Genomic DNA, 13022 nt, shown 5'->3' with positions numbered 1-13022 from the left:
TTGAGCATCTTTTCATGTGTTTGTTAGCCATCTGTAAGAATTATCTTTAAAATAGTTGAATACTGCTTATGATTTATTTGCTTGTTTTTTTTTTTCACTTGCTCTCTATCCCATGGGCCTGCATTAAGGATTTCTTCTCTCTCCATTCGGGGCTTCCCTGGTAGCTCAGTTGGTAAAGAACCTGCCTGCAACTCTAGGAAACCCAGGTTCGATCCCTGTGTCAGGAAGATCCCCTGGAGAAGGGAATGGCAACCCACTCCAGTATTCTTGCCTGGAGAATTCATGGACAGAGGAGGCTGGGCAGGCTACAGTGCATAGAGTCACAAAGAGTCTGATATCGCCATGCCATAGCACAGTGCCTGGCACGTGACAGGTTCTAAATAAATACACATAAACTTACTACTGAATAGTAGCAGACCTCTGTAATGCTCCTCAGATTTTTGTATTGTTTGACCACTAGCTAAATGTAATATTTACAGTCTAAATATCAATTTTATATACCTAACAGTATTTTTGTCTCTGATGCCTCTTACATTCTTGAAATTCTCTGAACTATTATAAGGTTCCTAGAAGACAAAATTAATACCCCAAGACAATAATACCCAAAACTAATACCATACCTTTCTACTAATTAGCATTAGCCCATGAATCACCTTTCTTTGCTTTCCTGTCCATGATGTAAAGCTTTAAAAATACATATTTTATAATTTTATTAGTTTGATTTTTCTATTATTAAGTTATTGTTTTATATTAAAGATTTATATTATCCCCAAAGGATTATTGAGAACATTATACAATTATTCATATAATTCAGAATTATTATACAATAATTGGTATAATTCATGTGATACACCTGGGGTAAAAGTTATTGTAGCTACTCATTAGATAAGAATATTGATGTATATTTTAAAGTTATCTATTAAGTACATTTAAATTGCTTTAGTTAAAAATGGTAAAATATTAAACTTAGGTTTGCCTCATTTAAAAATTGGTATGGTTCCTATCCCAAATTTCTGTTCTTCAGACACTAAAAATTATTTATGTTCAGGGTATCACTGTTTAGGACCTCCATTTCATGTGTTCCTATTCATATCACCAAACTGCAAATTGTACCCTGATAAATTAGATAAGTACATATTTCAAAGCAAAAGCTTGCTGTTCAACATTTTATTTAGCTATTACATACATGGCATGAACAATCTGGGAGGAAAATGCATGTGATCTAAGGTGATTATCTGAGGATGTCTGATGGGGATGTTATGATTACAGATTATGGGAATGAATCTCAAGGTTAGTTTTTAATGAATACTCCTTTCTACGTTAAACTCACAGCTTTTTAGAAGAGAGATTGTATGCTATTGGTCTAAGGTAAGAAAATCACCAATATGTCCCATTTCCCAAGACCCTATGGAAAACAAATTCTTTTCCTGTCTAGTTAACCTTTTCTAAAATCTATTCACATTTTTTTCCTTAAAATTATGTCCAAAACTCTATGCCAAAAGCAACAGGAAGCACCAACAAGAGCTTCCCAGTGGGATTTGTACTTCTTGGCTACTCTGAATTTCCCCAGCTAGAAATGGTTCTCTTCTGGATAGTGATCTTCTTATACATCATGATTATTCTCTCCAATGTGACTATCATCTTGCTCTCATACATGAACCCTCAACTCTACACCCCCATGTACTTCTTTCTTAGCAATCTCTCTTTCTTGGATCTCTGTTTCACCATGACTGTTGTGCCCCAAATGTTGTTCAACTTGTGGGGGCCAGATAAGAGCATCACCTACACAGGATGCATCATTCAACTGGGCATATTGCTCTGTGTTGGTGCCACACAAGGTGTCATGCTGGTGGTGATGGCTTTTGACCGGTACGTTGCTATCTGCCAGCCCTTGCGCTACACTATCATCATGCATCCTCAGTTCTGTTGGAAACTGGTGCTTATGTCTTGGCTGTCTGGACTGATTGAATCTGTTACCCAAACACCTATCACATTCCAGCTGCCGTTTTGTGCCCACCACTGTCTGGATGACTTTCTCTGTCAGGTTCCTTCTCTCATAAGACTAGCTTGTGGAGACACTTCCACTACTGAGTGGCAGATGACAATCTCTGCTGTTCTCTTTACCATTTTTCCAATGGTGTTGATCCTGACTTCTTATGGCTACATAGCTCAAACTTTAGGTAAAATCCAATCTGAGGAGGGAAGGCAGAAAGCCATTGGTACCTGCTCCTCCCACCTCACTGTGGTCTTCATGTTTTATGGGACAGTGGCCATGGTTTACACAGACCCTAAGAACCAATTTGCTTCAAAACACGGCAAGTTTGTCAGTTTCTTCTTCACTGTGATCACACCATTGCTGAACCCTCTCATCTATACCCTGCGGAACAAAGAAGTGAAGAGTGTCTTGCAAAGACAGCTGAGGAAGGGCATCAGCATAAGAAAAAAAAGAAACTGATCTTTTGAACCAGAATGTTCTCAGTGCAGAAAATCATGACATCCACTCTACATGAAAGTCTGAATTATTACTAAAATTGGGTGGATTTACTTCAAAGACAATACTTTATGAGTTACTATTTATTCCTACAATTTGCATGTAATTTTTGTAAAAATATCTGTACAAAGTTAATATTTTATCCATCTATTTAGTGTTCAAATATATTTGTCTAAGGAGATACACCATTTGCACAATGAGGTTTTGATGAATTTATCTTTCTTAAGCAATACATGCAGCATGAGCTAAATATTTTAAAATATAAGAACAATAAATTATAATTTATCTTTAATATAGATTTTAAAATTGAAAAAATGAAAAGAAATGTTTATCATGAATTTTTTTTGACAAGCCTAAAGGGAGGAAAATTTTTTCTGGAGTTTCCTTAAGTTCTTTCTACATATCCAGTCTTCCTTCTTTAATTTGACTATAAGGATGACATTTTGGGTATAAAGAAGAAATCTTACATGTACATATTTTGTTATATTTTCCTTTTATTTACAATATTTATAAGATTAAACCATACTGAGATGCCTCTGAGGTGTCTGAATAGAGGTGTTTAGGTACTCTTTTCCTATGAGAGAGATCTATAAATTTAATTCATACTTATTTTATTCTGTTGTAATTATTAACACAAGTTTCTTAAATATTTACTCATATCTATTCTTCTACCCATGTAAGATGTGCTGTGCTGTGCTTAGTCTCTGTCATGTCTGACTCTTTGCAACCCCATGAACTGTAGCCTGCCAGGCTCCTCTGTCCATGGGATTCTCCAGGCAAGAATATTGGAGTGTTCCCATACCCTCCTCCAGGAGATCTTCCCAATCCAGGGATTGAACCCCGGTCTCCCACATTGCAGGTGGATTCTTCACTGTCTGAGCCACCATATAAGATAAAGCTATTTAAATATAAAATGGCATATTTTAAAAAGTAATTTTCTCATGTATTCTCTGATAAAACAGAGAATCTTTCTTATAAAGTTGTACAAACATAACTCAGCCAAAATCCAGGTGAATTTTTGCAAATGGACATTAAGTGTTAAATGATGGTTTCAGCATTTTAGCACAATTAAGTAATTTCCACTAAAGTGTATTGATCATTTTATAGGAACTTGTGCTATTAGGAATACCAAAGATAACACACAGTTACATGAAATTTTAAGACATCTATTTTCTTATTTATCAGTCTTTGCAATGTTCACAGTGATTCCCTAATGTCATTAGCAAGTTAGGTGAAACAGATGGAGTACTAGTGAATAGTGGAATGCCTAACACACACATAAAAGACGAAAGAGAGACTCAGCTGAAAATGTTGATAAAGATGAGAGGGAAGGTTATGCTTATTTGTGATGCTGTTAATCAAATAGGAGTTTTCTTTTTAAACATTGTATGAAGAAGGTTGTTTCTTTCAAAAGCCTAAGAATATTTCATAGAAGGAAAAATTATAGAAAACACTTTTGTTGCACTGTCAACTGATTCAATAAAGTGGTAGTGGTTTCTGTGTTTATTTTTTTCTTGTTTCTCCTTTCATTCTTTCTTGTTTCCTTTCTATTCATTACCCTAATATACAATCAATTTCCTTTATAAAAATAAGTTTTTTATTTATTCCTCTTCTTTCCATTTCAAAATATGTTCTTCAATAATTATTCACTCTCTGTTAGTCTTGTTAGCTGTGAAAATTGATGCATTGAAGTGCATTTCATCACTGTCCACACACAGAGTTTATATTAAAAATCACAAGGAGCAGATTCAGGGTTAAAATTTCTCAAGAGATAAAGTTTGATTATTTTGATTTTTTTCAGACATAAACTTAGTAAGCAATATGTTTCAAGTGAGCATCTTCAAATGACCTGACTCTCTTCCTGAAAGGCTCAAACGATTAGAAACAAACTCTGTGCTCCCAAAGCTGAGATGGGTCTAGTTTTAGCATTTGTGGGCTTTGAGAGCACGTATGCACTGAGATAGAACTAGATCAGAATCTGAGCCGCCTCCATAGCTCCCATAGTGGTTCCAGGTGTGCAATTACTGCAGTCCTAGGACCTGATTTGGTGGATCTGCAGTGGTAGCCTGGTGAAAACAGTGCCTTAGAGATACTAAGGCCAACTGCCAGAATATCCATAGATAAGGAGGGGCTAAGAGCAGTCCAAACAACACTGTAAAGAGTGAGCCAGCACAATGGTTGAAAAGTGACACCTGTAACACACTCACAGGTGATCAGCTCCAGGGGAGGAAAAATCAGTGGCTTCTCTCTCGCTGGGAATGCTCCAATCCCACCTACCTCACATCACAGGTCAGAATCGCAGCAAAGAAAGATCTAGGAGCCTCTTCTCCTACAGCTAAGGAGCAGACCCTGCCTCTGACACTGCAGTAACAACCATGGAGCAATGGGGAGGCCCCTTTTAACATCCAATACAGGCTCAGGTCACCAAAACATTAGTCACATCTTCTATCAAGGTGATAAAAGCCAACATGCACTGAGGAAAGAGGGCTACTAAAAGTAGCCCTTGCACCAAATAGTATTAAGCACACAGAGACTACACAGAGATGCTCCCACATTAAAGTAGCCCTCCAAGAAAGTCTAAGGATCAGGAATCCAGAGGAAGAAGCCCCAGAGCATTTGGCTTTAAAGGGCAGTGGAGCCTGAGTGAGAGAGCTCCACAGGGCTAGAAGAAACAAAGACTCCACTCTTGGAGAGTGCACACAAGACCTCATGTGCATTGGGACACTGCACAAAGTACTTCCACAGGAGCTGGGGTAAGATATAACTAGGGGTCTGGGAAGTTCTCCTGAGGAGGTGGGGATTCACTGTAGCTCACTGTGAAAGTAAAGACGCTAGCGGAGGAGACCTCAGAGAATACTGATTGGTATGAGCTCTCTCAGAGGTCTTCATCTCAGCCTCAAGATCAAAAGCTTATAAGTTCCAGACCTGAAATGCCTCAGGAACAAACAACCAGCAAGACAGGAGCACAATCCCAGCCTCAATAGAAAGACTCCCTAAGGTCACATTGAGCTCACAGCTACCTCAAAACACCATTTAAGATGGCCTTACCCATCAAAGGGACAAGACCCAGCTTCATGCATGAAAGGGAAGGCACCAGTTCCTACTCCAAGACAGCCTGCAGAAGCCACTGGACCAACTTCACTCATCAGGGTGCAGATATTCAGAAGTGAGAGGAACTACAATCCTGCAGCATGTGGAAAGGAAGCCACGAACACAGAAAGTTAGACACAATGAGATGACAGAGAAATATGTTGCAAATGAAGGAATGAGATAAACCGCCACAAAACAACTAAATGAAGAGGAGATAGGCAATCTACTGGAATAGGAATTCAGAATAATAATAGTAGAGATGATCCAAAATCTCAGGAAAAAAAAAAATGGAGGCACAATTTAAGAAGCAAGAATAGCATTGACACATATACATTACCATATGTAAAACAGATAGCCAGTGGGAGTTAGATTTATGATGCAGGAAACCCAAAACCAGTGGTCTGTGACAACCTAGAGGGGTGAGATGGGGAGAGAGGTGACAGGTGGGTCAAGAAGGAGGGGATATATGTATACCTAATGCAGATCCATGTTGATATATTGCAAAAAACCATCAGAATATTGTAAAGCAATTTCCCTCTAATTAAAAAATTTAACAAGGAATTACAAGATTTAAATAACAAATAATCAGAACTGAACAGTGCAACAATTGAAATTAAAAAATACACTAGAAGAAATCAAAGAGGAAATTAAAAAAAATACCTAGAAATAACTGACAACGAAAACATGAGTCCACGAGGCTCCCCTGTCCCTGGGATTCTCCAGGCAAGACAACTGGAGTGGGTTGCCATTTCCTTCTCCAATGCATGAAAGGGAAAAGTGAAAGTGAAGTTGCTGAGTCTTGTCCGACTCTTAGCGACCCCATGGACTGCGGCCCACCAGGCTCTTCTGTCCATGGGATTTTCCAGGCAAGAGTACTGGAGTGGGGTGCCATTGCCTTCTCCGAACCAGAAGATTAATGATACTTAAAACTTTACCTTGGGAGAATGGCATTAAAACATGTATAATATCATATAAGAAACAAATCACCAGTCCAGGTTCGATGCAGAATACAGGAAGCTTGGGGCTGGTGCGCTGGGATGACCCAGAGGGATGGTATGGGGATGGAGGTGGGAGGGGGGTTCAGGATGGGGAACATGTGTACACCCATGGCAGATGCATGTTGATGTATGGCAAAACCAATACAATATTGTAAAGTAAAAGAAAAAAATAATAAAAAAATAAAAAATATTAAAAAAAATAAAAACATGTTGGAAAAACAAACAAACAAACAAACAAACAAACAAAAACTTTACCTTGATGCCAACCAATCTGAGAATTGTAAAAGATCTGATCATGCATCCTGCAGCCCCTTCATTCACGTTGCCTCTGAAACCCATTTTCTGAAGGTCATTGGGAATTTTGAGTCTTTTGAGCATGAGCTACCCATCTTATTTGTGTGTGTGTGTGTGTGTGTGCTTAGTCACTCAGTCGTGTCCGACTTTGTGTGACTCCATGGACTGTAGCCTGCCAGGCTCCCCATGGGGATTCTCCAGGCAAGAATACTGGGGTGGGTTGCCACGCCCTCCTGCAGGGGATTTTCCTAACCCAGGGATTAAACCCAGGTCTCCCTCATTGCAGGGGGATTTTTTTTTTTTTACGATCTGAGCCATCAGGAAAGTCCACTTCTTATTGTTTGGTACTCTGCATAAACTATGTACTTTTCTTCACCACAACCTGGTGTCAGAAGATTGACTTTACTGTGGATGAATGAGAGTACTCAAGTTCATGTTCAGTAAGAGTAACAGGCTCTATGGATTTTGTTTTCCATGTCTGATTCTCAGATAATTCATGTTGAGCTTAGTCTGTGACCATTCTTTGTACTTTTTAAATAGCAGAAAATCTGGAGAGCATATGTTCTTGTTGAAAAGGCAGACAACAAGGATTCTGATTTTATTTTTTAATTGCTTGAATCCTTTTTTTTATTTTGGTATTTTCACTTGAGTAATATGATATCTATTGGCATTTTGGATACATATCTTTTGCCACTGGGAATCAAGAGTTGTTTTATTTATTTTTTTTTAGTGATCTCAACCTTGGATTTCAGAAGTCCCTTTCTACTCCAGTATTTATCTTTTCTTACTGTTGTTAAATTTCTTGTGATGCATCTTTTGTGCATGCTGTGCATTTCCCTCACTGCAAAATTTAGTATTCTCCTCAAATACAAGCTGAACACTAAGAGTATAAACTACACAATTTTATTTCTGTAATTTTCATCTAACAGGAAAAACTAAATTGTTGTGTTTAAAAATACATTTTTTTATCTAGGGATACAACAGTAACTCCCAGAAATGATGACAATCAAATTGATTCTACAAAATAAGCAGTTCATATTCCTCAAAGTTGTCAATATTTCATGAAGGAAACAGACTGAAGGAGACTCAGTGACAATAACAACTAGATGCTGTGTGGGATCCTGAATGAGGAAAAAAAAAAAAAAACAACAATGGCAAGAGTCAAAACACGGGTGAAATATTAACTTCCTTGTTCTGACAACTTTTTATGGTTATATAATATGTTAATACTGGTAGAAGTTGGTTAAGAGTATATAGAAACTTTACTAACTTTGCAACTTTTCTAAATGTCTAAAGATAGCTCAATAAGAGAGAGGCACAAGACGGTTATGGAGAGCTATCCATGTTCTCCAAGGATGTGTGGGGACATTACATGAATGGTTTCATGATTGTGATTAAGCAGTAAATTTTGGACACTTCTTTTTTTAAAATTTATTTATTTTAGTTGGAGGCTAATTACTTTTATGTGTTTTATTTATAGTATAAAAAGAAATAAAAGTCATTTGTAATGTGGTTGTCTCTCTAGGACCTCTGCTCTTGCCTCTGTTATTAAGCAATAAGTGTAAGTTAGCTTACTGAAATCCCCATAAAATAGTTCTTACCTAAAGGTACCTGGAAGCTTTCAAATTGATGCTTTCAAACTGTGGTGATGGAGAAGACTCTTGAGAGTTCCTTGGACAACAAGGAGATCAAACCCATCAATCTCAAAGGAAATCAACCCTGAATACTCATTGGTAGGACTGATGGTGAAGCTGAAGCTCCAATACTTTGGCCAACTGATGCATAGAGCCAACTCATTGGAAAAGACTCTGAGGCTGGGAAAGATTGAGGGCAGGAGGAGAAGGGGGCTGACAGAGGATGAGATGGTTAGATGGCTTAATCGACTCAATGGACATGAGTTTGAACTCCAGGAGACAGTGAAGGGAAGCTTGGCTGTAGTCAATGGGGTGGCAAAGTGTTGGACATGACTGAGAAACTGAACAGAAAAAGGAACCTAGGCAGTCATATTGATGGGAACTTTTCTCATGTGTCCTGGAGCATCAGGTTTAATTGAGCCTTACCTTTTAAACTTGTCCTGTGACTACACCCACAAACCCAGAGTCTTGAAGCCCAGACAGTTTGGACATCAGCCTTATCCTGTGCCTGTGATTTCCTCAGCATCAGAGGCATCAAATTATGGATATCAATATTTGCTTATCCACTGTTATGCTTAAGTAAAAAAATGTTAATTCATGACAAGATATTTTATAATTTTAAATGTCTATATTGCAAAGGGAAAAACATTAATGACATTTTATAATTTTGTCATGCAATATAATATGTATCAATTTAAAAAATGATAATGTTTCATGATGTCTTATTATACTTGATAGAATAATAAATAAGGAAATATATATTGAGCATTCAAAGAAATTTTTAAAGAAATCAGCTGAAAATTAGTATAACCAAAAAAAAGAAAAAAACCTTTCTTACCTTGTGCTGAATCTGAACTGATCTACAGACTCTATGCCATCCCCATCAAAATTCCATTGAAATTTTTCACAGAAATGGAACAAATGTCTAATATTTGTACAGAGCCTAAATAACCAAAGCAATCCTGAAATTTAAGAACAGAGCTGGAGATGCATTTTTGGATTTCAAAGCTATACATTACAAAGCTATATTAAATAAAACAATAAGACACTGGTATAGAAAGAGAAACAGACCAAAGGAATAGAATATATGTATGGGTTTATTGACTCATTTATACACCTACGCATATATGGTCAACTAATCTTTGACAAGGTTGCCTATCATAAGTAACAGGAAAAGGCAATTAATTCAATAAAACATGTCAGTAACACAATATACAAGTACAAAACATAAATAAATAAATAAATGTGTGAATGAATGAATGAACTGAGAAATAAAAACTGGGCCCCTAGCTCACACAATTCACAAGAAAATATAAATGGTTTAAAGACTCAAACATAGGTACTATAACCATAAGACTCCTAGAAGAAAATATACAAAATAACTACCTTGGCATTGATCTTGGCAATCAATTTTGGATATGACATTAACCAATCAATATTGTAAAGTTTAAAAATAAAATAAAATTAAAAAAAAGTATAGACAAAAATGCAAAATTAAGAACTAAGTGTGTATCAAACTAAAAAGTTTCTGCTCAGCAAAGTTAGCAACCAGATATAAAAACAAATTATAGAATGGAAGAAAATATGTGGAAATCATGAAACTGATAAAGTTGAATATTCAAAATTTATATGGAGTTTATACAGTTCAATATAAGTCACTCAGTTGTGTCCGACTCTTTGCAACCCCATCGACTGTAGCCCACCTGGCTCCTCTGTCCATGGAATTCTCCAGGCAAGAATACTGGAGTAGGCTGCCATTTCCTTTTCCAGGGGATCTTTCTGACCCAGGGATCGAACCGGGGTCTCCTGCATTCCAGGCAGATTCTTTACCATCTGAGACACCAGGAAAGCCCCCCAGTAGCAAAATATAAATGAATAAAGAAATTGTAAAATACAACATAAAATTCGGCAAAGTAAACAAATAGACATTGTTCCAAAGAAGACATACATTGACCAACAGACTTATGAAATGTGAGCGCTGAAGAATTGATGCTTTTGAACTGTGGTGTTGGAGAAGACTCTTGAGAGTTCCTTGGACTGCAAGGAGATCCAACCAGTCCACTCTGAAGGAGATCAGCCCTGAGATTTCTTTGGAAGGAATGATGCTAAAGCTGAAACTCCAGGACTTTGGCCACCTCATGCGAAGAGTTGGCTCATTGGAAAAGACTCTGATGCTGGGAGGGATTGGGGGCAGGAGGAGAAGGGGACGACAGAGGATGAGATGGCTGGATGGCATCACTGACTCGATGGACGTGTCTGAGTGAACTCCGGGAGTTGGTGATGGACAGGGAGGCCTGGCGTGCTGCGATTCATGGGGTCGCAAAGAGTCAGACACGACTGAGCGACTGAACTGAACTGAACTGAAAACAATATTTGTTATCAGGGAAATCCAAATGGAAACCACAATGTGATAACAACTCACATCTATTAAAAATAGCTTTTATAAAATTATTGACAATACAAATTGATCAAGTAAAGGTAACCCTTAGACACTGTTGCTGCTGCTGCTGCTGCTAAGTCGCTTCAGTCGTGGCCGACTTTGTGCGACCCCATAGACAGCAGCCCACCAGGCTCCCCCGTCCCTGGGATTCTCCAGGCAAGAACATTGGAGTGGGTTGCCATTTCCTTCTCCAATACATGAAAGAGAAAAGTGAAAGTGAAGTTGCTCAGTCATGTCCGACTCTTAGCGACCTCATGGACTGTAGCCTTCCAGGAACCTCCGGCCATGAGATTTTCCAGGCAAGAGTATGTTAATTGGTATAGCCATATGGAAAAAAACATGGATGCTCCTCAACTTATTAAAATAGAACCACAATAAAGTACAATAATACCACATCTGGAAATATATTAAAGGGAAATAAACATTATCCTGAAGAGATATTTGCACTTACATATTCATTGCAACAATATTTACAATATCCAAGATATGGAAACAAATTAGTTAGATTTATGGATGTAAGGATGAATGGATAAAGAAGATATGTATAAATACTATTAAAATATTAATTGCTCATATAATTTGAAATATTAAAATAATAAATATATCTATAAAATTTTGCCTTGAGCAATGAGAAAACCGTGCCATGGATAAGTTTAAGAGTACATAAAGCAAAATAAAAATAAATTAAAACTATTGATGTTCAAGCTAGTTTTAGAAAAGGCAGAGGAAACAGAGATCAAATTGCCAATATCCGCTGGATCATTGGAAAAACAAGAGAGTTCCAGGAAAACATCTATTTCTGCTTTATTGACTATGCCAAAGCCTTTGACTGTGTGGGTTACAATAAACTGTAGAAAATTCTTCAAGAGATGGGAATACCAGAGCACCTTACCTGCCTCTTGAGAAACCTATATGCAGATCAGGAAGCAACAGTTAGAACTGGACATGGAACAACAGACTGGTTCCAAATAGGAAAAGGAGTATGTCAAGGCTGTATATTGTCACCCTGCTTATTTAACTTATATGCAGAGTATATCATGAGAAACTCTGGGTGGGAAGAAGCACAAGCTGGAATCAAGATTGCTGGGAGAAATAGCAATAACCTCAGATATGCAGTTGACACCACCCTTATGGCAGAAAGTGAAGAGGAACTAAAAAGCCTCTTGATGAAAGGGAAAGAGGAGAGTGAAAAAGTTGGCTTAAAGCTCAACATTCAGAAAACTAAGATCGCAGGATCCGGTTCCATCACTTCATGGCAAATAGATGGGGAAGTAGTGGAAACAGTGGCTGATTTTATTTTTCTGGGCTCCAAAATCACTGCATATGGTGATTGCAGCCATGAAATTAAAAGACACTTACTCCTTGGAAGAAAAATTATGACCAACCTAGACAGCATATTAAAAAGCAGAGACATTACTTTGCCAACAAATGTCTGTCTAGTCAAGGCTATGGTTTTTCCAGTGGTCATGTATGGATATGAGAGCTGGACTATAAAGAAAGCTGAGCACTGAAGAATTGATGCTTTTGAACTGTGGTGTTGGAGAAGACTCTTGAGAGTCCCTTAGATTGCAAGAAGATCCAACCAGTCCATTCTAAAGGAGATCAGTCCTGGGTGTTCATTGGAAGGACTGATGTTGAAGCTGAAAGTCCAATACGTTGGTCACCTGATGCGAAGAACTGACTCATTTGAAAAGACCCTGATGCTGGGAAAGATTGAGGGCAGGAGGAGAAGGGAACGTCAGACAATGGATGAGATGGTTGGATGACATCACCGACTCAATGGACATGGGTTTGGGTGGAGTCTGGGAGTTGGTGATAGACAGGGAGGCCTGGCATGCTGCGGTTCATGGGGTCACAAAGAGTCCAAGACGAATCTGTGACTGAACTGAACTGAACTGAATAATATATAGTTTTGACAGTTAGCCAAAAAGACTCTGAATAGCTAATGAAATATTTTGGGTTCCTTTTGTCTAAGAGGAAGAAACCTGGCTAAAGAAGTAAATCTTCTTTAGTTGTCACCTCTAAAAAAATATTTAATAGCTGCAGAGAGTCTCTTGTGAAACAAAACACACTGA

The 13022-nt window shown here is 37.9% G+C and overlaps 1 protein-coding gene across 1 annotated transcript; it reads left to right on the top strand.

The window, feature by feature from the left end:
* The first annotated feature begins 1492 nt into the window (after nt 1–1492).
* LOC129628530 (olfactory receptor 2H1-like) lies at nt 1493–2612 on the top strand. Its single transcript, XM_055548016.1, has one exon. The coding sequence runs from the start codon at nt 1493–1495 to the stop codon at nt 2453–2455; it is 963 nt and encodes a 320-aa protein (XP_055403991.1). The 3' UTR covers nt 2456–2612.
* Nucleotides 2613–13022: the final 10410 nt, after the last annotated feature.

This window comes from Bubalus kerabau, chromosome 1 (assembly GCF_029407905.1).
Source record: "Bubalus kerabau isolate K-KA32 ecotype Philippines breed swamp buffalo chromosome 1, PCC_UOA_SB_1v2, whole genome shotgun sequence".
In the NCBI taxonomy this organism is placed as follows: domain Eukaryota; kingdom Metazoa; phylum Chordata; class Mammalia; order Artiodactyla; family Bovidae; genus Bubalus; species Bubalus kerabau.
This window is presented reverse-complemented; position numbering and strand designations above follow the sequence as displayed.